Source organism: Natrix helvetica, assembly GCF_964273705.1.
Source record: "Natrix helvetica genome assembly, chromosome: 1".
NCBI classification, from domain to species: Eukaryota; Metazoa; Chordata; class Lepidosauria; order Squamata; family Natricidae; genus Natrix; species Natrix helvetica.
In genome coordinates this window covers 352,724,549-352,749,295 of record NC_138548.1, presented here as the reverse complement: position 1 = coordinate 352,749,295, position 24,747 = coordinate 352,724,549, and the positions used below count along the sequence as shown (strand labels likewise).

At 43.8% G+C, this 24,747-nt stretch overlaps 1 protein-coding gene and 1 long non-coding RNA gene across 2 annotated transcripts in view; one reads left to right on the top strand and one right to left on the bottom strand.

Annotated features, from left to right (window-relative positions):
* Positions 1-15,526, top strand: part of LOC309384223 (complement C4-B-like) — a 91,174-nt gene extending 75,648 nt beyond the window's left edge. The window contains exons 33-41 of the mRNA XM_081937464.1: positions 1,277-1,448; positions 3,868-3,958; positions 5,392-5,466; positions 5,748-5,853; positions 7,271-7,360; positions 8,904-8,996; positions 11,098-11,181; positions 12,978-13,110; positions 15,153-15,526. Coding sequence (XP_081793590.1) covers positions 1,277-1,448; positions 3,868-3,958; positions 5,392-5,466; positions 5,748-5,853; positions 7,271-7,360; positions 8,904-8,996; positions 11,098-11,181; positions 12,978-13,110; positions 15,153-15,294 — 986 coding nt within the window. The 3' untranslated portion in view covers positions 15,295-15,526. The remainder of the gene's footprint in view (positions 1-1,276; positions 1,449-3,867; positions 3,959-5,391; positions 5,467-5,747; positions 5,854-7,270; positions 7,361-8,903; positions 8,997-11,097; positions 11,182-12,977; positions 13,111-15,152) is intronic.
* The window catches only part of LOC309383178, a 474,080-nt gene that overhangs the window by 305,754 nt on the left and 143,579 nt on the right, over positions 1-24,747 (bottom strand). The gene's annotated exons all lie outside the window — the stretch shown is intronic.

Below are 24,747 nucleotides of genomic sequence, written 5' to 3'. Positions count from 1 at the left end.
ACCTATGGCATGTGTGCCACAGGTGGCACGCGGAGCCATGTGTCAGGGCACGCGCTGGCCAGCTGAGTTCACCCTTTTTTAAAGCCATTTTTCGCCCTCCCCAGACTCCAGAGCCTTTATAGGAGCCTGGGGAGGGCGAAAAGAGCCTCCCCTGCCCCCGCGAAGGCCCTCCGGAGGCTTCATGAGCTTCCCTGACGTCTTCAGAGTGCAAAAAAACGGCCCTACGGGCAAACCGGAAGTTCAGGAAGGGACTTCCGGTTTGCTCGGAGGTTTGTTTGACTGCTCCGGAGGCTTCAGGGAAGCATCCTGAAGGTCCCTGAAGCCTCCGGAGGGCTTCCAGGGGGGCGGGGGAGGCTGTTTTCGCCCTCCCCAGGCTCCTATAAAGTCTCTGGAGCCTGGGGAGGGCAGAAAAATCATGCAAAAAATGGGGGGGAGCGCCTGTAGTGCGCGCATGCACACAGGGGGGTTCGTGCATTGCATTATGGATGCGGCATGCCCGCACACGACCCCCCTGCGCTCCCCCCACTTATGGCACGCGAGCCAAAAAAGGTTTGCCATCGCTGGGCTAGACCATGGTTTAAATGTTGGGCTGTTTAGGCAAAACCAAGTAAGCCACCTTATGTTTTTAGCCATGTCAGACAAGTGGATGCCTCGTGTCTTCTTAAAAGCCTCCAATGATGGAGCACCCGTAACTTCTGAGGGCAAGCCGTACCACTGATTGATTGTTCTGTCAGGAAATTCCTCTTTAGTTGTAGGTTGCTTTTCTCCTTGATTATTTTCCATCTGTTGCTTCTTCTCCTGCCTTCAGGGGCTTTGGAGAATAGTTTGCCCCCTTCTTCTTTGTGGCAGCCCCTGAGATATTGGAACACTCCTATCATATCACCCCTCTGAATCATCCAGGTCATGGTAGTCTCAAAGGTGTTTTTTCAAGTGACAACAGGACTTCCTGGTTTTTCTTTGAAGACATTTCGTTTCCCATCCAGGAAGCTGCTTCTTCACCGATTCATTCTTCAGAGCTGAAGAAGCTTCGTGGATGAGAAGTGAAACGTCTTCAGAAAGTCCAGTTGCCTCTTGAAAAAGCACCTTTGGGACACCCCTGGTCCTTCTTTTCGTTGAACTAGGCCTACCCAATTCCTGCAGCCGTTCTTCCTATGAAGCACACTCCATATTCAGTGTGCCCGTGGGAAAAGCAAATATGTTCCACACCTCACAATGCCAACGGTCTCAGCTCCGCGTAGATCCTTGTTAACATTTAGTCTCTGTTTGCTTACCGCAGCTGAAGTGGAAGATTACTATTATGAATATGAAGACGATCTCCCACCCACGTCACCACCTGCCAGCAAGCCATTGTCACGGATTGAGTTATTTGATGCCCGTCAGCGCCGAAAGAGGGAGACCAAAGAGACCGAACAGTCAAAACATGATGTCACCTACGAAGTCTGCTTCTGGTAATTTGGGGAGGGGGACCATTTTGGCAGAATTGTTAAGGGTGGGGTGGGAATAAGCACTTGGCTACTTGACAGGTTTATTTATATTTATATTTTATTTATTTATTTTGACTGGTTTATTTTTCATTTCATTTTATTTTTTTATCTATCTATCTATCATGGTTTATTTTATTTATTTATTTATTTGACTGGTTTATTTTTTTATATTTATTTTGACAGATTTGTATTTATTTATCTTGACTGGTTTGTTTTTTAAAAATATTTATTTATTTATTTATCTTGACTGGTTTGTTTTTTAAAAATATTTATTTATTTACTTTGACTGGTTTATTGTTTTAATTTATTTGTTTATTTATTTTGACTGGGTTATTTTTTTATATTTATTTTGGCAGATTTGTTTTTGTTTATCTTGACTGGTTTGTTTTTTTAATATTTATTTATTTATTTATTTATTTTGACTGGTTTATTGTTTTAATTCATTTGTTTATTTATTTAGACTGGTTTATTTTTTCTTTTCTTACATTGATTTATTTAGACTGGTTTGTTTTTTAGACTTCAATTATTTTATTTTATTTGTTTGTTTCTTTTGACTGGTTTATTTTATTTATATTTATTGATTTATTTTGACAGGTTTGTATTTATTTATTTTCACTAGTTTATTATTTTATTTTATTCATTGATTTATTTTGACTGGTTTATTTTTTATATTTATTTTGACAGATTTGTTTTTATTTATCTTGACTGGTTTTTTAAATATTTATTTATTTATTTACTTTGACTGGTTTATTGTTTTAATTTATTTGTTTATTTATTTGGACTGGTTTATTTTTTATTTTCTTACATTGATTTTTTTAGACTGTTTTTTTTTAGACTTCATTTATTTTATTTTATTTGTTTGTTTCTTTTGACTGGTTTATTTTATTTTTATTTATTTATTTAATTAGGCTGGTTTGTATTTATTTATTTTGACTAGTTTATTATTTTATTTTATTGATTGATTTATTTTGACTGGTTTATTTTTATATATATATATATATTTATTTATTTAGAATGGTTTGTTTTTATTTATTTATTTATCTTGACAGGTTTATTATTATTTTTTCATTTATTTATTTTGATTGGTTTATTAATTATTTATTTATTTCCACAGGTTTATTTTTTATTTATTATTTGTTTTGTTTATTTATTTTCACAGGTTTCTGTATTTATTTATTTATTTTTATTTACTTATTTCTTTATTTATACCCCACTTTTATTATTCTTACAAATACAGGTAGTCCTCGACTTGCAATTGTTCATTTAGTGACCATTCAAAATTACAACCGCACTGAAAATAGTGACTGTTTTTCACCCTTATAACCATTGCAGCATCCCCAGGGTCACATGAATAAAATTCAGACATTGGCCATTGACTCGTACTTATGACCGTCACAGTGTCCTGGGGTCACGTGATCCCCTTTTGCAACCTTCAGACAAGCAAAGTCAATGGGGAAGCTAGATTCACTTAGCAACTGTGTTACTAACATTAACAACTGTGGCAAGAAAGGTCATAAAAAGGGGCAAATCTCACTTAATGTTTGTCTTGCTTAAGAACAGAAACGTTGGCCTCTGTTCTGGTGGGTTCCTATCTGTTCGGACCGGTTCTGCCGAACCGGTAGTGATTTGGTGACCTGGGTCGCTGGAACTGGCAGCGACCCAGGCCTGCCACGCCCCCAAACTGGTTGTCCGGGAGGCGCCATAGGCCCGCCCTCTTGTTTTTCGCTTCTGCGCATGCGCAGAACAATTTTAATTGCAATGCACGTGCAGTGTGCATCAAGCATGCGCGCGTGCACCACGGCCATGAGTGAACCAGTAGTAGTGCCTGACATAACCCACCCCTGGGTCAGGCCTGTCAAACTGGCGGCCCTTGGGCTGGAGGCGTCACACGCAGGCCACGGCCACCTCAGCTCTAGAAAGGCAAAAAAGTCACTATATGTAACGTGACGCAATTGGGTTTGACACCCGTCGTTGTGGCTGTTGTTATGTCCTCGACTTGCGACCAGTCCTAAGTCCTCAACATACGAGTGACAGCCGGCAACTGCTGTGGCGCGCCTGTTGGCTAAGGCATGCCCGGCTAGGCGCAGGATGTTTCTGTTATTCCTATTGGCTGTCCTGTTGACAGCTCCGGTATAAATAGCTGTTAAGCAGGGCAAGGTGCTGAATTTGTGTATAGTATCTATGTAACGTGACGCGATTGGGTTTGACACCCGTGGTTGTGGTTGTAACTGAAGGACTACCTGTATCAACATTACGTGGTCCAATTCATCCAACATCATTGTCTGATGTTTCTATTAAATCACAGAGGTCAACTAAACCAAACTAAAGGCATTAAACAATCTCTCCCACCTCCCAACCTTTCTCTCTTTATCTTTCTCTACAGGAGACAACGTGGGGCCCGTGTTTCTGGCATGGTCATTGTTGACATCAGCCTATTGAGTGGCTTTCAGCCTGACGAGGTGGACCTTGCTCAGGTAGCTCTTGACAAAGGGTTGTACTTCCCTTTAATAACAACAACACTTAGACTTACACACCGCTTCACAGTGCTTTGCAGCCTTCTCTAAGCGGTTTATAGAAGCAGCATATTGGCCCCAACAATCTGGGTCCTCATTTTACTAACTTTGGAAAGATGGAAGGCTGAGTCAACCTTGAGCCAGTCAGGATCGAACTTCTGGCAGTCAGCAGAATTAGCTTGCAATACTGCATTCTAACCACCGCACCACCACGGCTCTTAATAGCAATAGCAATAGACTTATATACTGCTTCATGGTGTGAGGTTCCCCAAAGATGCCCTCATTAATTTACGAGCCTCGAGACAAAGTTCAAAAGAAATCCAGTCATTTATTAGGAGCAACATTTTGGCAGTGCCTGCCATGGAGTCAGGTCTGATTTCCGTTTAATGGTGGCTGAACTTTACCCCTGTGTCTCCCCTCCCCTCAGTCTGTGTCATAAATCACATCCACCAATGAAGTGCTGCAGCAGGTTGTAAAATTTGGCGCCTCACACGCCTGCTGTAGAAATATGAGATCCGACCCTGGTTGAAGGTTTGCGTGGAATTCTCCCTCCCTTCTCTTCCAAAGTCAACTTGATAATAGGCATGGAAATGCTTTACCAAGTGACACATGGTACTTTACAGCCCTTACTAAGAAGCTTACAGAATCAGCATGTTGTCCCGCAACAATCTATGTACTCATTTTACTCACCTCAGAAGGCCAAGTCAATCTTCAGCCCGTCAGGATTGAGGGAATCGAACTCCTGGCAATATGAGCAGAGTTAGCCTGCAATACTGCATTCTAACCACTGCACCACCACAGCCGTTAATACTGGGAAAGTGTAGTTACTCATATCTACCTCCATGGCAGAAACGCTTGGATGTCCCCAACTTGTCCCCATTTAAATGGGTGAAACAGAGACTGGAGACTGAAACACTGAGAAGATGGGATTTCTCCGTGTCTCGGCAGAAAATTAAAGCAGGGGTCTCCCAACTTGGCATCTTTAAGACTTGTGGACTTCAAGTCCCAGAATTCCTCAGCCGGATAGGCTGGCTGGGGAATTCTGGGAGTTGAAGTCCACAAGTCTTAAAGATGCCAAGTTGGGAGACCCCTGAGTTAAACGGATGTTACATCTTTGCCTACCCTCTTGCTGTTGGAATAAGGGGGAAAATGTCACCATCCTGCTTCAGTCAACTCTCTTCTGGCTCTCTGTTGGAGAGCGATGCCTGGATTTCAGGCCTCCGGGGCCTGTTATATGAACCTATTGGTTACACCATCTGCTCTTGGCACCCTTCTGCTTTCCCAGTGTTGATAGCTGGCAGGAAAACATTCGTCATCCTCAAGACCACTCAGTTTGGGAGATCTGCTTGCTTGATCTATTCCTTATGGCTTTTCCATCCCTCCCTTCTCTGCAGTTGCAAGAGGTCCCTGACCAATACATCAACCACTGGGAGACTCAAGGACAACGGCTGCTCCTGTATTTTGACCAGGTGGGAGGATTTTCTACAAATCAATATATTCAGAGGGGCGGTTACAGAAGGCAAGGCAGAATGGTGCTGTGGCTAGAGGTGGTACTCTCGCCTCACAATCAGGAAGATTGGAAGGCTGAGTCAACCTTGAGCCTGGTGGGATTTGAACTGCCAAATTGCAGGCAGCCAGCAGGCAGCTGAAGTAGCCTGCTGTACTGCACTCTAACCACTGCGCCACCTCGGCTCTGTACGGAAAGATAGACTATAAGATTTGAAGTTTAAATATTTATTTGTGTTTCCAGGCACCACAATCCGGTCGTGAGTGTATCGCTTTCAGGGCTAAACAGATAGTATCTGTAGGAAAACTACAACCAGCCAGCGCCACTGTCTATGACTTCTACGAACCCCGTAAGTCAAAGCAAACAACAGTTGAGGAGAGCGAAGGGAGCTGGTGGGATTCATTTTTTAAAAAACAAAATCAGTCTCTGGTGGGGCACAACTGGTGTGTCAGACATGTTGTGATGTCTCCAGAACAAGTATGAGTGATTATTTGTAAAGACTGTTTCAAAAGGTACGCTAATTTTAATAGTACAGGCAGTCCTCAACGTACGACTACAATTGGGAGCAGAATTTCAGTCATAAATCGTGGCAGTCGCCAGTCAAGTCAGATCTGATTTTACAAGAGATATTACAACAGTTGCTAAGTGAATCACTGCGGTCCTTAAGTGTGTTACACAGTTTATTAGTTTATTATTAGCCAATATTAGTTTATTAAAGCCAACACAGTTCTAGGCTGCATCAACAGAGGGATAGAATCAAGATCACATGAAGTGTTAATGCCACTTTATAATGCCTTGGTAAGGCCACACTTGGAATACTGCATTCAGTTTTGGTCACCACGATGTAGAAAAGATGTGGAGACTCTAGAAAGAGTGCAGAGAAGAGCAACAAAGATGATTAGGAGACTGGAGGCTAAAAGTTATGGAATTGGGTATGTCTAGTTTAATGAAAAGAAGGACTAGGGGAGACATGATAGCAGTGTTCCAATATCTCAGGGGTTGCCACAGAGAAGAGGGAATCAAGCTATTCTCCAAGGCACCTGAGGGTAGAACAAGAAGCAATGGGTGGAAACTAATCAAGGAGAGAAGCAACTTAGAACTGAGGAGAAACTTCCTGACAGTCAAAACAATTAATCAGTGGAACAGCTTGCCTCCAGAAGTTGTGAATGCTCTAACACTGGAAGTTTTTAAGAAGAGGTTGGACAACCATTTGTCTGAAGTGCTACCCTGTTTTCCTGAAAATAAGACCTCCCCAGATAATTATTGAGTGCATGTGCTAAAATAAGCCCTCCCTGAAAATATTTCAACACAGCAGCAGCCATGAGGTGACCATACTCTCCACTTCCTGCACCTCAAAAACTGTAAGACCTCCCCAACAATAAGGCCAAGTGCTTATTTTGGTGGTCAAAAGAAAATAAGACCCTGTCTTATTTTCGGGGAAACACGGTGTAGGTTTCCTGTGAGCTGGGGTGGGTGGGGGAGGCTGGGGTTGGGGTTGGGTAGAAGACCTCCAAGGTCCCTTCCAACTCTGTTACTCTATTCTATTCTATTCTATTCTATTCTATTCTATTCTATTCTATTCTAAAGTCAATGGGGAAGCTTAACAACCATGTTACTAACTGCAGTGATCCACTCTTATCGAATGTGGCAAGAAAAGTCATAAAATGGGGCAAAACTCACTTAACAAATTTTGGGCTCAATTGTGGTTGTAAGTTGAGGACTACATGCATTATGTTCCTCTGACCTTTCCACTCTTCCTCTTGTAGATCAACGTTGCAGCATCTTCTACGGGGCTCCCAATAAGCCACAGTATGTGTCTGCATTGTGCTCAGATGATGTCTGTCAGTGTGCCGAAGGTAAAGTTACCTGGATTTTAGATCAATGGTTTTAAGCTGGTTTTAAATTCAGAGGAACCCTTGGGCCCATGGACTGCCCTCCTCCCTCCAAAGCACAAAAACAACCCAAGTTTACTTCCACACGATTCACCGGAAAGTAGATTTTCAAGGGTTATTTAAAGTAATGCAGCTGATCTGCTGTCACATAGAACTGGGTCTATGACAATTTGTTGCAGCCAACTTGCTGTGGGACACGAGTTACCCTGATATCAAAGAAATGGTGGGATAGAATCATTAAAGAAAGGATGCAAAAGGAGGGACAGAATGAAATCTGAATGCCAAAAATTAAAACAGGTTTTTTATTTGATTTTAAATAATTAAACTGAATTGATAAACTGTCCTGTGGTCAATTCTTGCGCAGAGTTTGCCCGTGGCGAGTTGCCCTACCTAGGTTCAAGGAAGCCTCCGGAGGGTGGAAAACTGCCTCAAAAGAAGGCCGAAGTCAGCTGGCCAGCGTGCGTATGCCCGCTGGAGCTGACAGGGCAATGCCTCGCGTGCCCTAACAAATGACTACGGATGCCACCTGTGGCACACGTGCCATAGGTTCGCCATCACGGGTATAGCATTTCTGATGGTTGATGTCAAAATAGCTACCATGTAGGAGTGGGTTGCTGCCGGTTTTGCTATTGGTTCGTAACCCACGCGCTGCATGCACTTGCCCTGTTCAATGTAAATTGTTCTGCGCACGTCAGGGGTGGGTTGCCCCCAGCATTAATGCCAGGTTCAGTGTGCGCAAAAATTTCCAGCGACCCAGGCCCCCAAACAGGGCCGGATTTTCCTATAGGCTAACTAGGCTTCAGCCTAGGGCCTCAAGATCAAGAGGGGCCTTTTATTTTTATTTATTATCCGTGCCACATTTTTTATAAAGGTTACTACCAATTACAACATGTTTCATTTAATATATTGATATATATCACAGTAATGATGTATTTTATTATCTCTCATGTAATTTACAAACTTAAAAACGGGAGGTGAAAGGGCCCCATAAGTGGAGCAGCCTAGAGCCTCTTTTCATCTAAATCCGGCCCTGCCCCCAAACCACTACTGGTTCAGCCAAACCAGTCCAAACCGGTAGGAATCCACCTCTGGTGCCCATACACAGAACGATTTAGAGTGAACTGCGCACGTGCAGTGACTAAAATCCAACATGGCAGCAACATCAGCGGCGGCGAAGGAATCGGTTCAGGGGCATGTCAGGCCTGAGTCGCTGCCGGTCCTGCGACCCGGGCCTGAATTCCACTACCGGTCCAGCCGAGCCGGCAGCAACCCACTTCTGCTACTATGTTTGAAAAGGTTCTTTGAGGATGTGAAAACAATGTAAACGTCCTGTTGTTTTGTCCACTTTCTCCATTCTTTACTCACTAAAGCAACAACCTAAATTCCCATGTTCCTCTCTAAAGAAATCAGATTGTTTTCTCAGCCATCTTGACGTTAGATGCTAGATTCCCTCCCCTCTGATCAAAGGGGCATCCAGGAATCGGACCCTATTTCTTCTACCAAACAGGTGCCTGCCCACGCTTGAAGCGAACGCTGGAGGATGCAATCACAGAAGAGACACGGATGAACTTTGCCTGTTACAGCCCCCGCGTGCATTACGGTAAGAGCTGGGATTGGTCCTGGCAGCCTCACCCTCTGCGGCCCGTATATCTTGAACTGATTGCAATTTTCTTCCCTGAAAACCTGCAAATGTTGCTTATGCTCCCACCTGTGAAGACCTAGCATATCTCATAATTCAGTTCCTTGTGTCTTTTCCCTTCCTTCACGTGGCCTCATTTCATTTCTGAAAATGTTTTGGTCAATAGTGGCATGAGGGGAGCTGCCTATTGATCAGACTGAGACTTTTGCAGTTTTGCAAAATCTTTTCTCTCCCCCCATCTTCTCTCTCTCCCTCCCTCCCTCTCTCTTCTCTTTCTCTCTCCTCTCTCCCCCTCTCTCTCTTCTCTCTCTCCTCTTTCTTTCTCTTTCTCTCCCTCACTCTCTCCTCTCTCTCACACAACACTTTCCCTTCCTCTTTCTTCCCTCTCTCTCCTCTTTCTTTCTCTTTCTCTCCCTCACTCTCTCCTCTCTCTCACACAACACTTTCCCTTCCTCTTTCTTCCCTCTCTCTCCTCTTTCTCTCTCTTTCTCTCCCTCACACTCTCTTCTCTCTCTCTCTTCTTTCTGTTTCTCCCTCCCTCTTCTCTCTCTTCTCTCTCTTTCTTCCCCCTCTTTTCTTCTCTCTCTTTCCTCTTTCTCTCTCTCTCTTCCCTCTCTCTCCTCTTTCTCTCTCTCTCTTTCTCTCTCTCTCTCTTCTCTCTCCCTACCACTTTTCTCTCTTTCTCCCTCAGTCTCTCTTCTCTCTCTTCTCTCTTTCCTCCCCCTCTCTTTTTTTCCCTCTCTTATCTCTCTCTTCTTTCCTCCCCCTCTTTTCTTCTCTCTCTCTCCTCTCTCTCTCTCTTCCCTCTCTCCTCTTTCTCTCTCTTTTTCTCTCTCCTCTTTCCCTCCTTTTCTCTCTTTCTCCCTCAGTCTCTCTTCTCTCTTTTCTCTTTCCTCCCCCTCTCTTTTCTTCCCTCTCTTCTCTCTCTCTTCATTCCTCCCCCTATTTTCTTCTCTCTCTCTCCACTTTCTCTCTCTCTCTTCTGTCTCTCTCCTCTTTCTCTTTCTCTCTCTCTCTCTTTTCTCTCCCTCCCCCTTTTCTCTCTTTCTCTCTCAGTCTCTCTTCTCTCTTTCTCCCACTCTCTTCTCTCTCTCTCTTCTCTCTCTCTTTTCCCTTTCTCTCTCTCCCTCCCTCTCTCTTCCCTCTCTCTCCCCCCGACTCCCTCCCTGTCTCCCCTATTGTTTCCATGGAGAAGAGCTTTTGAAATTAAAAAGCTGCCAAAGTAAAGCAAATGAACAAAGGGAATTTTAATGAAGAAGAGCCCTTGCTCAGAAATAGCCTCCATGACAGTTTGTAGGTGGAGGTTGACGGGTTTCATCAAGAATGAGATCTTGTAGCACCTATCACACATTAGCTGGGAGGTGGCCCAACCCCTTCTTCTAAGATTCCATCCAAATTTGACCTGTCCCCTCCAAATTAAAGGAAGTGGCTAGTAGTGTTTTTCCCCCCCTGCTGGTCAGTGATGTTTAAATGGGACAGAAAACAAAGCCAGAAGAATCCGTCACTCCCTTTGGTTAACTTGACCTCAAAAAAAAAAAGTCAGCACCCCTTCCTGGGTTCATTACTTTAGCCCTGGGTTGTCAAACTCGATTTCATTGAGTGCTGCATCAGGACTGTGTTTGACCTCAGGGGGCCGGGGTGGGCGTGGCCAGCTCGACATCACTCGTGTCGGGGGCGCCTGTGTCAGCCTGAGCACTCCGCCAGCAAAAACAGGCTCCCGAGCCAGCTCCCCCTTCCGCTGCGACGGCCTCCTGCAACCTTCTGCCAGCGAAAATGGAGCTCAGGAGGGTTGTGCGGTCTGTTTTTGCTGACAGAGGCCCCGCGGGCAGGTCATTTACTGTTTCCAGGGTGGCCCCGCGGGCCAAATCTAAGCATCTCGTGGGCCGAATCTGGCCCGCGGGCCTTGAGTTTGACAGCCCCGCTTTAGAAGGATTGGTAATGTGTATGCCATCTTTTGTCCTGCTGCACGAGGGACAACATTTGAACTTGATGATCTGGAAAAAATCCCTAATTCTGACCGTCAGTAGGGCAAAAGATGACGGCTTTTGTCTCCTCTTCACAGCGTTCCTGGTTCGAGTGGAGCGCGAGAGCCGAGAAAGCGCTTTCCGGGTCTATGACGTTAAAATCAAGGAGCCCCTGCAATTCAGTGAGTAGCCTCCCTTTCATGGGGCTTTTGTTGCCCCAGTTTCATTACTGTCGGACAGTGATGGCTAATCTTTTTGGTGCCGAGTGCCCAAAGCGCACACGTACAACCCCAAAATGCAATGCAGGTGCCCTTCACTCATGCATCCCGCCCCCCTACGTATGCATCCCCCACACGTGCGGCCCACCTTCCCTTTGTCCCATTTTGGCTTCCAGGTTGCTGCAGCAGGCTTTCCAAGGTCAAAATGGGGGGCGGTGGGGGGCGCCTCGCACGGCACCCCCATGCCCTGTTTCAGCTTCCAAGTTGGTGAAGGAGGCCTTCCAGGCCCAAAACAGGGTGCGGGGGTAGCGCACACATCAGTGGTTGGTTCCGGATCCTGTTCCAACCGATACAGTTGGAATGGGCCCGGCGGCGTCCACATGCAGTGCGTGCATGCATCCTAGCGCCCCCGCGACACTCCAACTGCTCCATGGAGTGTCACACAGGCGCTGTACGTGCCATGCATGGAAGCACGGAAGCCTTAAAAGACAGTTAAGGAGCTCGGGCAGGCAAGTGGCCCTCCGGAGCACCGGAACGGAACGGTATCCGGTGCTCCGGGCAGGCTACGGTACGCCTGTACCGGGGCATACCACCTGCAACCCACCACTGGCACACATGCACACAAACCACCAAAACGCAATGTGAGTGCCCCCGCACATGCAGTCCGCCCCCCCGTGTACTGTATGTGCGCATGTGTTCCCCACATGCACCCCAGCCCCCACACATGCGCTGCAGAGACCCCAAAACCAGCTGGCCAGCAGGAGGTGTGTGTGCATGTGCGCTGGAGCTAGGCTGGGGCGATGGCTGGTGTGCCCGCAGAGAGGCCTCTGCGTGCCACCTGTGGTACATGTGCCATAGGTTCGCCATCACGGCTGTAGGAGATTACCAGGTTGAACTGAAGAGAGGGGTCAAATGTGTCATCAGTTTCAAATCCCTTCGTGCCCACTTGAGATCTAATCCCAGCCCACTGTCAGAGTGGCTCCAGCTTAATCCCTAAGAAAGAGAGACCCTCGACTCCATAAGATTTAGAGAAGAGATACTTTTACTAGAGGTGCTGATGAAGGATGAAGCAAGCACTGAAGAAAAACCTCATGGGAATCATATGCAGGTAGTCCTTGACTTACAACAGTCCCTTTAGTGACCGTTCAAAGTTACAGTATCACTGAAAAAAGTGACTCATGACTATTTTTCACACTTATGACCATTGCAGCATTCCATGGTCACATGATCAAAATTCAGACTTTTGGCAACTGACTCCTATTTATGACGGTTGCAGTGTCCTGGGGTCATGAGATTCCCCCTTTGCAACCATCTGACAAACAAAGTCAATGGGGAAACTGGTTTCACTTAACAACCGTGTTCAACAACTGCAGTGATTGACTTAACAACTGTGGCAAGAAAAGTTGTAAAATGGGGCAAATGTCTCATTTAACAAATGTCTCCTTTAGCAAGCATAAATCTTGGGATCCATCGTGGCCGTACGTTGAGGACTATCTGTATTGAAAACAATCCCCAATGTCCAAAACCCTCCCCCCTGTGATTGACTTAACAACCGTGGCAAGAAAGGTCGTAAAATGGGGAAAACTCACTTAACAACTCTCTCGCTTTGCAACAGAAATTTTGGGCTCAATTGCAGTCATAAGTCAAGGACTATCCGTAGAAATAGGGCCAGTGAAAAAGCACACCCCCTTGTTAGATGCCTTCATTCCCCCTCCCCCCGCTTCCCAGATTTTCAGCCTTAGATTTTTTTCTCTCTGTAGCTACAGACTCCAGAATTGAAGTTGGCCAGATCCGTCGCTTTGTAGTTCGGGAAGCTTGCAAGACCCGCTTGGCTGCAGGCAAAGAATATTTGCTGATGGGACGTGATGGGGAAACTCGTGATTCAAATGACCGGTAAGTTGGAAAACAAGAAAGGGAAATTCAGTGGGTAGTGTGTTGTTAGAAAGACAGGAGGAGCAAATGCAGAGGTATGCAGTTAGAACAGTGGTGGGTTCTGGATCCCGTTCCAATCGATACGGTTGGAACGGGCCCAGTGGCATCCACATGGATGCGCGCATGTGTCTTAGCGCCTCCACGAGCCTCCGCCATGCTCCAGCTGCTCAGTGGAGCATCGCGCAGGCGCTGTATGCACCGTGCATTTGTGCAAAAGCGCCAAAGACTTAAAAGATCGGTAAGGAGCTCAGGCAGGCAGGTGGGCCCTCGGCAGCACCATACCGGAATGTTATCCGGTGCTCCGGGCAGGCTCCGGTACGCCCGTACCGGGGCATACCGCTTGCAACCCACCACTGAGTTAGAGGGCCTTGACATCAAAGGTGGTATGCTTTGGGTCACACTGATTCGGGCAAACCGGTAGTGGCGATGGCACGAGACTCCGCCTACCCACCCAGACGTCATCACGGACCTTTTGCACGTGCGCTCCCGCTCCCGAACCCGTTAGTGAAGCTAATAGGATACCATTACTGCTTGACATGTCTAGTCATGGTGCTTAAATACAGTTAAGTATAACAAGAACAATAAAACTTCAAATCAAAGAACTGTTATATAATAATAGCAACAGTCTTGAACCGATTACCTTTTATTAAGATCGTTGTTGTGCTCTTACTCTTGTGTGGGTATGTTTATATATTGAGGAAATGAGACAAAGCAAATTTGCCAAAAATTAAAATACCTTAAAAATAGAAAAGGAAAAAGGCAGTAATAATAAGGAAAACTACACTGATTTCTGACAACCCCATTTCTGTAGATTAGCTAGATAGAGGAATGCTAGAATGATGGATGGATGGATGGAGAGAGAGAGAGATGATAGATTATTTAGATATTTGGAGAGAGAGATGATAGATAGATAGATAGATAGATAGATAGATAGATAGATAGATAGATACGAATGGATGGATGGATAGATGGATGGATGGATGGATGGAGAGAGAGATGATTGTTTAGATATTTAGAGAGAGAGAGAGAGATGATAGATAGATAGATAGATAGATAGATAGATAGATAGATAGATAGATAGATAGATAGATAGATAGATAGATAGATGATAGATAGATATGGATGGAGGGATGGATGGATGGGCAGACAGACAGACAGATAGACAAGCAGACAAACAGACATAAATAGCTTTTGAAGACAAATAATGTTGTCCAGTTCATTTGTGGACACAAAAGTGGCTCTGCACAGAATCTAGCCAATGGGGGCACTGAAAAGACCATTGTAGTAACTGTGGATGTTATTCTATGATGCCACTCACAGTTTTCTATCAGTTTAGGTAGCCCCTGCCCTCAAAGTGTGTGGAAGCTTCATAGCATACAACTCGCCAGAGGGTTCCTAATTCCCTTGGCTGGATATCTCAGTGGCATAGGGTTTCTTTCACACATCTTGTTGTGCTCCACCTGAAGGACACTTCCCTAGACTCCAGAACACTGTAGAGCAGGGGTGTCAAACTCAATTTCATTGAGGGCTGCATCAGGGCTGTGGTTGACCTCGGGGGCAGTGGTGGGATTCAAAAAAAATTTTACTACCAGTTTTCTAGAACTGGTCAGAACCTGCTGAATACCATCTCTGCTCGGGGGGCCGGCCAGGTGTAGCCAACTGAGTGAATGTGGCCAATGGGGTGGGCATGGCCAGCTTGATGCCACTCCCCAAACTGTTTCCTCTTCTCATTGGGTAGACAGGGCCGAAGTGATGCGGGCTGGCCCTTTACATTTTCCAGGATGGCCCCATGGACCAGATCTGACCACATTGTGGGCTGAATTTAGCCCACGGGCCTTGTATTTGATACCCCTGCTGTAGAGCAACTGGCAAGTCATCCATTCTGATGACATGTCCCACCTCTTATCTGGGTTCTGATAATCAGGGACTCAATGCTGCTTCTCCGGCCCTTTGGGATGGAGTGTCATGCCAGGCCTGCAACTCAATGTTCTTTCTTTCTGCAGCCCCCAGTACCTGCTGGATAAGAATTCCTGGATAGAAGAGCTACCAGATTCTCGGCGTTGTAAAGCCACCCAGTATCGCAACACTTGCAGTCACCTTGAGTCTTTCACCGTCTCCTTCGGCATAAATGGCTGCCGCACCTGAGCCCAAATAATTCCCTGGGCCTTTGACTAACCCGATGCACCTTTTTTATGGAATACCCCCTGGCTGAAAACCTCTTGAACGCTGTGCTGTGATGGCCACTAACACTTTGTGATTAGACGATCTGAAGACACAAGAAGAGTCTATCGGCATCAAGCCGGAATAATAGAATTGGGAGGGACCTCAGAGGTCTTCTAGTCCAACCCCCTGCCCAAGCAGGAGATCCTGTAGCATTTACAATACAATACAATAGCAGAGTTGGAAGGGACCTTGGAGGTCTTCTAGTCCAACCCCCTGCCTAGGCAGGAAACCCTATACCGTTTCAGACAAATGGCTATCCAACATCTTCTTAAAGACTTCCAGTGTTGGGGCATTCACAACTTCTGGAGGCATTTTCTGTTCCACTGATTAATTGTTCTAACTGTCAGGAAGTTTCTCCTCAGTTCTAAGTTGCTTCTCTCCTTGATTAGTTTCCACCATTTCATACCAATGGCTGTCCAATCTTTTCTTTAAAACCTCCAGCGATGGAGCACCCACAATTTCTGGAGGCAAGTTTTTCCACTGTTTAATTGTTCCAATTGTCAGGAAATATCTCCTTATTTCTAGGTTGGTTCATTCCTTGGTTAGTTGTGTCGCTTCTTGTCTTGCCTTCAGTTGCTTTGAAGAGTAGGGTGATGGCCATCTTCTTTATGGCAGCCTCTTAGATATTGGAAGGCTGCTATCATGTCACCCCTAGTCTTTCTTTTCATCAGACATTTCCAATTCCTGCAACCGTTCTTCATATGTTTTAACCTCCGGGGGGCCCTAATCATCTCTCCTATTCTTCTCCGCATTGTCTCTGCCTCTTTTTTTAATATTGTAGCAACCAAAACTGGATGCAATATTCCACGTGTAGCCTTACCAAGGCATTTGATAAAGCAAACTGGAGCCATTTTTAAGAGAAAGCAGCCAGAGATTAAATTGCCTCTAAGTTGGGAGGTCTTTAGTAGAGTTTGGCTCAGTGTTGACAATCATTCCTTTCAAAGTGTTTCATTCTCTCCCAAATTATTGTTACCGCACAATCATTTTTGTTCTGATGTGCGTCAATTTCAGTGTTATTTTTTTTCCTAGCCAAAGCCCTCCACTGAATTGATTATTTATAATCAAAAGTGCTTCCCACCCGAGAATGAATTCTTTTCTGAACTCACTTTTTCTTGGCGGAAAAAAATAAGCCAAAGAAAATGAGGATATGTCATTGCTAAAAATAAGGAGCTCTCCCTCCCCCTTTCCACTTTCCTAATTTTGGGTTTCCCAGGGATTTATCACTATGTGTTCAACTTTCTGTTTGGCTGGACAGACCTCTCGATTCCACATTCTCTCACATTCAAATGTTTATAATCCAAGTCTTTTTGTTGGTTTCTGGAGAAGCTGAATTTTGATAAGTCCTAATCAAAAAAAAAATACTGTACAAAAATTCTCAGGGTTTGCAAGTTCACAAACCAAAGTTTTCAGTCATCTCCCAAGGCAGCAACTGTCTCGGTGCTGTGTAACACCACCAACCCCCATCCAAAACTCAGCTATTCTTTCAAGTAATCTGCTTAGCCATGCTGGTTAGGACTTAGGAATTCATAATCCAATGTATCTAGACTACTTTTGACCAAATAGGTGAGTCTTACAATGAGTTGGCACTGTTTTGCACTACTTTTTCATGCAATAAAATAGTTTACCTTCATTTTGTTTCCTCTTGCCATTTGTTAATTCTTGATTCTGCTAAGGATTCTGCCACTCCACTCTGATACTCCTGTAATGGCAGCTTTCTTGTATCCCAAGAAGTGGTGGGATTCAAGGTTTTTTTACTACTGGTTCTGTGGACCTGTCATGGCTGGGTGGGTGGGGCTTGGTGGCTGTGGCAGGGGAAGGATACTGTAAAATCTCCATTTCCACACCACTCCTGGGGGAAGGATATTGTAACATCTTCATTTCCACCCCATTCCTGAGGGAAGGATACTGTAACATCTTCATTTCCACCCCACTCCTGGGGGAAGGATACTGTAACATCTTCATTTCCACCCCACTCCTGAGGGAAGGATACTGTAACATCTCCATTTCCACCCCATTCCTGAGGGAAGGATACTGTAACATCTCCATTTCCACCCCACTCCTGGGGGAAGGATACTGTAACATCTCCATTTCCACCCCATTCCTGAGGGAAGGATACTGTAACATCTCCATTTCCACCCCACTCCTGGGGGAAGGATACTGTAACATCTCCATTTCCACCCAACTTCTGGGGGAGATGCACCTTTCCCCCCACAAAAAAGAGGGTGAAAATCTGGGTGCGTCTTATACACTGAACACAGCATTTTTGGTCTCCCGAAACCCCGCCCCCTTCACCAAAATGGCCGTGCAGAGCCTTTAGGAGGCTTTCAAAGTTCTCTTGGGTGCTGGGGGAGGGCTAGAATTTGCAAAAACTGGCCCGTTTTTTGCTCGTTTTTGCACATACACACCCAGCCCACAGGAGCACTCTATAAGCCTCCTAAAGGCTATGCATGCCCTGTTTTGGGCAAAAAACAGGACCATTTTCATAAAAAATGGGTCATTTTTTTGCTCTTCTCCCCCCCCCCCTCCAGCCCCCAGGAGCACTTTGCAGGCCTCTCAAACTCTCTGCATGCCCCATCTTTCACCAGAAATGAGGCATGCAGAGGGTTTGGGAAGTCTGCAGAGTTGAAAAACTTTTTTTTTTAATTTACTTCTTCAGAATCCTGGTGCGTCTTATACTCCGGTGCGTCTTATACTCCAAAAAATACGAATCTGCAGGTCAGCTAGAATGTCCTTTTGAGCTAAAAGCAACATTTCCACTTTGATGTTCACAAGAGACCTACTCTGCTTGGAAATAGCTCCAGGCACCAATTCCAAAGTCGTGGGACGAACCATGTTGAGGTTCCAACCCGAGAGGGTGGGTTTGGGGAACGGGAGAGAGTCTCAGGGAAGAAAAAACAGCTTTACAAACCATATTTAGGCCCACAAACCAGAATCTGTCCGACTCCGCCCTAGAACGTTGCTTGCCAAGAAAAACAACTTCATATTTGGGGAGGGGGAAAAAACACAGGTCTGGAAAGATATGATCCTTCATGGTTCATATAGGAGGAGTTGTTGTTTTTTTTACACAGTTTAACATTCCTGCAAAAAGAAACGAAATCGATTCTTAAAATTCACTGTGGTTGGGACAGCCTCCTCTGTGCTCTTTGTGGCTGGCAAAACAAAAATGAAGTACAGCTATACCATAAGCACTATTGCACTAAACATGTTGCAAAATATTAGTTTTAAAAAATACAAATGATAAAAAATGTGTATCTACCTGTGGTTTTTAACATGAATATATTATCGCTCTCATTGATGTCTTCATAAAGATAGAATAGAATAAAAGAATTGGAAGGGACCTTGTAGGTCTTCTAGTCCAACACCCTGCTTAGGCAGGACCTATACCATTTCAGACAAATGGCTATCCAATCTCTTCTTAAAAACTTCCAGTGTTGGGGCATTCACAACTTCTGGAGGCAAGCTGTTCCACTGATTAATTGTTCTAACTGTCAGGAAATTTCTCCTCAGGTCTAAGTTGCTTCTCTCCTTGATTAGTTTCCACCCATTGCTTCTTGTTCTACCCTCAGGGGCCTTGGAGAATAGTTTGACTCCCTCTTCTTTGTGGCAACCCCTGAGATATTGGAGCATTGCTATCATGTCTCCCCTAGCTCTTCCTTTCATTAAACTAGACATATCCAATTCCTGCAACCGTTCTTCATATGTTTCAGCCTCCAGTCCACTAATCATCTTTGTTGCTCTTCTCTGCACTCTTTCTAGAGTCTCCACATCTTTTCTACATCGTGGTGACCAAAACTGAACACAGTATTCCAAGTGTGGTCTTACCAAGGCATTAGAATTTTTCCCCCAAGGGAAGACTTTCCCCACAAGGGACAGGAATTTCGGCTGTAAGTTGTTGAAATCGAGCCAGCTCCATTCTCCTGAATAGGATTGGGTGGGGGGAGGTGTTGGCCAAAAGCAGAAAAATAGACACACATTTTGATCACGTGATGGGATGTAGCAACTGGTCATAAATGCAAGTAAGTTGCCAAGCATCCGAAATATGATCATGCGACCATGGGAAAGGACAGCATAAAGCACCCTTTCCAAGGCCATAATAGCTACAAACGGCCGTTAAACAATTGCCCATAATTCAAGGATTACCTGTGCTATTCATTCACCCTATGCGTCTCTGTTATTTCTGATCCACATTAATGCACACCATCAATTCAGCAATAATCCTGATAATTTTAAAAATAGGGAGGGGAAATGTACAGGTCCTATATGGCCCCCAGCAACCCATGTGTACCCCAAAATCACATTGACAATTCAGATGGTGCAATGATTCTGCTTTTCAAAGGTCTGGGTTAACAGAGTGATCAGCGCCTGGAATGCTGTACCTGACTCTGTTGTTATATCCTCTAACCCCCCCACAGCTTCAACCATAAACTGTCACCCCATTCCTAAAAGGTCCGTAAAGGCGGCATGCATATGCAGAACCAGTGTGCCTTCGACCCCTGTCCTGTCCCCATTTATTTGTACTCATTTCCCTTGTTCATGTCCATGTTTATACTTATACATGTTATTTTGTACACGTTTGACAAACTAAATAAAATAAAAAATATTTTTTTTTATTTTAGACCGCCCCGAGTCCCTCCGGGGAGAGGGGGCGGTCTAGAAATCTAATTAAATAAATAAATAAATAAATAAAATATATATTTTACGATGAAGGGCGTTTAAACAATTATAGTCAAATGAAAATGGAGGTATGATGATGGTAACACATATAAATATCTGAGTTAAAATACTTGAGTTAATATGAATTATGTTTGTTGACTGTGGAAGAGATGCACGAAAGCCTTTTTGTAACCAACTGATACACTTTCTAGAGTATGTAAAGACGGATGTGTTGTGTGTGTTTTGAAAATTAAAAATATTTTTTTCTAATTAAAAAATAAATAAATAAAATGAAGAGCAGAATAGAAACAGCTATCCTAGCGGTGAAATTCAGCAGGTTTGGACAGGTTCTGTACAACTGGTGGCGGTGTTTATCCACAGTTCGGAGAACCGGTAAATCGCACCACTGACTAGCCCTTCCCCTCCCTGCCCCTCCCCCTCCCATCTTTTCGCGCCTCGCCTGCCGAGAGTCACTCCCGAGGCATAGTTGCTGTTGCTCCCTGGTTCCTTCGCTTGCCTCGACCACACGGCCCAGCTGATCTCTGCTTGGTGAGTCTTCCTTCACTTCTCGCCTAGCTACGTCCCCCGTGGTTTTTCTCCTCCTCAGCAGTGGGGTCCATGGGAATCATTCCTGAATCTTGCCCTGGAGCAGCGAATTCCGGCAGGCTGGATGAGAGTATGAAGAGCCTGGCCTTGCAGTGCTTCCTTGATGGCCACACCCATTCAATCACATGATCCCACCACCATGCCATGCCACGCCCACCAAGCCACGCCCACAGAACTGGTAGGGAAAAATTGTGAATTTCACCCTTGCGTTATCCCTCTAAAGCAGTGGCTCTCAACCTGTGGGTCGGGACCTCTTTGGGGGTCGAACGACCCTTTCACAGGGGTCGCCTAAGACCATCGGAAAACACATATTTTCCAAAAAATATGGAAAACATGAAATAATTTTATGGTTGGGGGTCACCACAACATGAGGAACTGTATTAAAGGGTCGCGGCATTAGGAAGGTTGAGAACCGCTGCTCTAAAGCCTCCTTCTTCCATTCCTTTTTTTTTTAAAAAGAGGGGCTTTTAAGATCTGACCACTTATCCAAGGATGTTAGATGACCTCCAATTCTCCAAAAGAATGAAAACAGACCAATAGAAGAAAATATTTGTAACTCAGGATTAAAATGAGCCAAGGAGGTGATGTCATCGGTGCTAGTAAGGAGTGGGATTTGCTTTCAGTTTATATAAAAACAGATTGCTTTAAACTAAAAAGAGCTTTCATTTATCCGGATCCTTATTCTGCAATTATTTTCATTCCTTCTTTAAACATTCTGCCCCTGTTACGCTTGAATGTAAACCGTAGGTTTAATATCCATGCCACATTGGCAGCTGAGAATGAACAGGGCTGATTGGGTTAATTGGTTTCAAAATGATCATTATCGTGCTTTATCAGTCCCTCAGTTGAGTGCCGCAGCAAAAAAATATTTTCCGGTTACTTTCAGAACGCAGCCAAATACAAATTTTGGAACTAATTAAAAGATGTTGGCTTAAGAATATGGAGGAAACAGTCCTTCTCTTCCAGGAAGATAATAGTCTAATGATAGGGTTCCTTGCCAATGTTACTGCAGACATGTCAAAACCACATCTCTAGTAAAACGACAGAGGCGTAATTGCACTAATCTATTCTGCGGGCTTTTTTTTTTAATATGGAATTTTTAACAGAAAAACAAGATGAAAGACATAAGAAAACAACCATTGCTGATATCTAAAAGATTAACACATGGCAACTGGACCGAAAATTTATTAATTTAAGGCAGTGGTTCTCAACCTTCCCAATGCCGCGACCCTTTAATACAGTTCCTCATGTTGTGGTGACCCCCAACCATAAAATTGGTGTCTCGGTTCCTAAGACCATTGAAAATATGTGTTTTCTGATGGTCTTAGGCAACCCCTGTGAAAGGATCGTTCGACCCCCAAAGGGGTCCTGACCCATAGGTTGAGAACCACTGATTTAAGGCGTTTCGTTGCTCATTCAAACAACTTCATCAGTCAAAATTAAACAAAAAAAAAAAGATGGGCAGATAGTTAGAGAGTTGTCGGAATGTACCAATTCTCACCATACCAACTGCAGGGGTTTCTCCTCAAAATGTATTGCAATATGTCAATGAAGACTCGATCATCCAGGTGAGAAGTATCTAAAAAGGTTAAAGCATGGCGACTGGACCATAATTTGTTAATCTGAGATGTTTCATTGCTCATCCGAGCAACTTCATCTGTCTAAATAAAAAAAATTATTTAGGCAGAGAGTTAGAGAGTTGTCGAAATGTACCAATACCAACTGCAGGGGTTTCTCCCCAAAATGTATTGCAATATATTAATGAAGACTCAATCATCCAGGCCAAAAGTATTTAAAGGGTTAAATAATGGTAACTGGACCATAATTTGTTAATCCAAGATGTTTCATTGCTCATCCAAGCAACTTCATCTGTCTAAAATAAATAAATAAAATAAATAAAACAAATAAATAAAATGCAATAAAATACAATAAAATGCAATACAATAAAATAAATAAAATAAATAAATAAAACAAACAAATAAATAAATAAAATAAATAATAAATAAATAAATAAATAAATAAAATAAAACAAATAAATAAAATGCAATAAAATGCAATAAAATGCAATAAAATGCAATAAAATGCAATAAAATGCAATACAATAAAACAAATAAAATAAATAAATAAAATAAATAAAATAATAAATAAAAGAAATAAAAGAAATAAAAGAAATAAATAAAAGAAATAAATAAATTAAATAAATAAATAAATAAATAAAATAAAATAATAAATAAATAAAATAAATAAAATAAATAATAAAATAAATAAATACACACATATATAAATACATACATAAATACATAAATATCATTACAGATCATCTCACTCTGGATGAAGAATGTGTGGAGAGAAAAAGACTTGTAAGAAAGTATTCTTGAGGCTGGTGCTTGTAGAAAAAAAACAAAGATCCATCTTAGTTAGGAAAAAGTTTAACTCAAGTCTATTGACAGATAAGATCTTTCACGAGCTCCCTCCATCAACCAGATAGGTAGCTTAGCTGAGCGGGTGAAAGTTAGCAGAGAAAGGAGATTGGATCAAAAGAGGAAGGAAGTGCTGAACACCCAAGATTTTCAATCTAACCAACTGAACACCTTCAAACACGCCACATCGGTCTTTGAGACAAAGAAGCTAAAAGCGCAGAATCCCTCCGCTGCCTGGGTCTGCATCTGTTGCTCCTAGGGGCTTATTGTCACTCGCTACGATCCCCGCTAATCTTTCCTGCATCGCTCCAATTTTAATATGTGTGCTGATGAGCAAGCAGAGTCAATAGGCTTATAGGTGCAGAAAGCTGGTGCTGGCAAAAGATGAAGGCTGACCATGGAGGAGGAGGTGGAGGAGGAGGAGGAGGAAAGGAAGGAAGGAAGGAAGGAAGGAAGGAAGGAAGGAAGGAAGGAGAAAGAAAGAAAGGAAGGAAGGAAGGAAGGAAGGAAGGAAGGAAGGAAAGAAAGAAAGAAAGAAAGAAAGAAAGAAAGAAAGAAAGAAAGAAAGAAAGAAAGAAAATAAGTAAGTGTTGGAAGAAATGTCCATCTGGGTTCATGGAAGTTGCTTGGAAAGAAGGTTTATGGATGAACAGGATCACAGGACTTGAGATCCTGGGCAAAAAGGGCAGAGATGCTGAGAGTGCCTGAGTTTTATGCCCTCTGTTGGGCTTTGAATTTGAGCTTGTATTCTGACTGGTTGTCAGACTCCCATGGGGCCAGGCAGGGGTAACTTTGTAGGTTGTCTTTTGAGTCCCAGGCTTGGTTAACTCTTGCTGGGTGATGATGTTATGAAAGGGCTTTGGGCAATTCCTGTTATATCCTCGACTTGCAACCTAGCAGCCGGCAACAGCCAAGCCAAGCCTGATTGGCTAAGATGCGGCTTGGCTAAAAGTGGGCTGCTTAGGTCGTTCCCATTGGCTACCCTGCTTGACAGTTCCGTATAAATAGCTGTCAAGCAAGGAAGGTACTGAATCGCCTGTATATAGTTCTTACTGCCTTTCTGTTGCAATAAACGCTGTTCAATCGCCTCAGAAGTGTCTCAACTCATCTCTTCGGCCAATCCTCTAAAATTCACCTGCCTGAAGGAGGTGGATCTTTGTTGTATAGAAAAGACCGGCCCAGGCCTGAATGGCCCATTGACAAAGGGGTGGGGCTGAGTTTCTGCCTCCCTTTTAGGTGAAATATTCCGCCCTTTTAATATTTCCTAAAATATCTCATTTTCCTAGGAGAGGGGTGGGTGCTAACTTCCTATGAAAGAAAGAAAGAAAGAAAGAAAGAAAGAAAGAAAGAAAGAAAGAAAGAAAGAGCAAGAAAGAAAGAAAGAGAGAGAGAGAAAGAGAGAAAGAGCAAGAAAGAAAGAAAGAAAGAAAGAAAGAAAGAGAGAGAGAGAGCAAGAAAGAAAGAAAGAGAGAGAGCGAGCGAGAGAGAGAGAGAAAGAAAGAAAGAAAGAAAGAAAGAAAGAAAGAAAGAAAGAAAGAAAGAAAGAAAGAAAACTCAAGGGTTGGGAACATAAAGCACTCTGAAGGCCACTATTGTAGGTTTCTCCTCAAATGGCTGCTATGTGGTATCTGAAAGCACTCTGGTGCCTTCTCATACTTCACAGCATTTCTTTAAGACCAGCGGGGATCCAAATCTA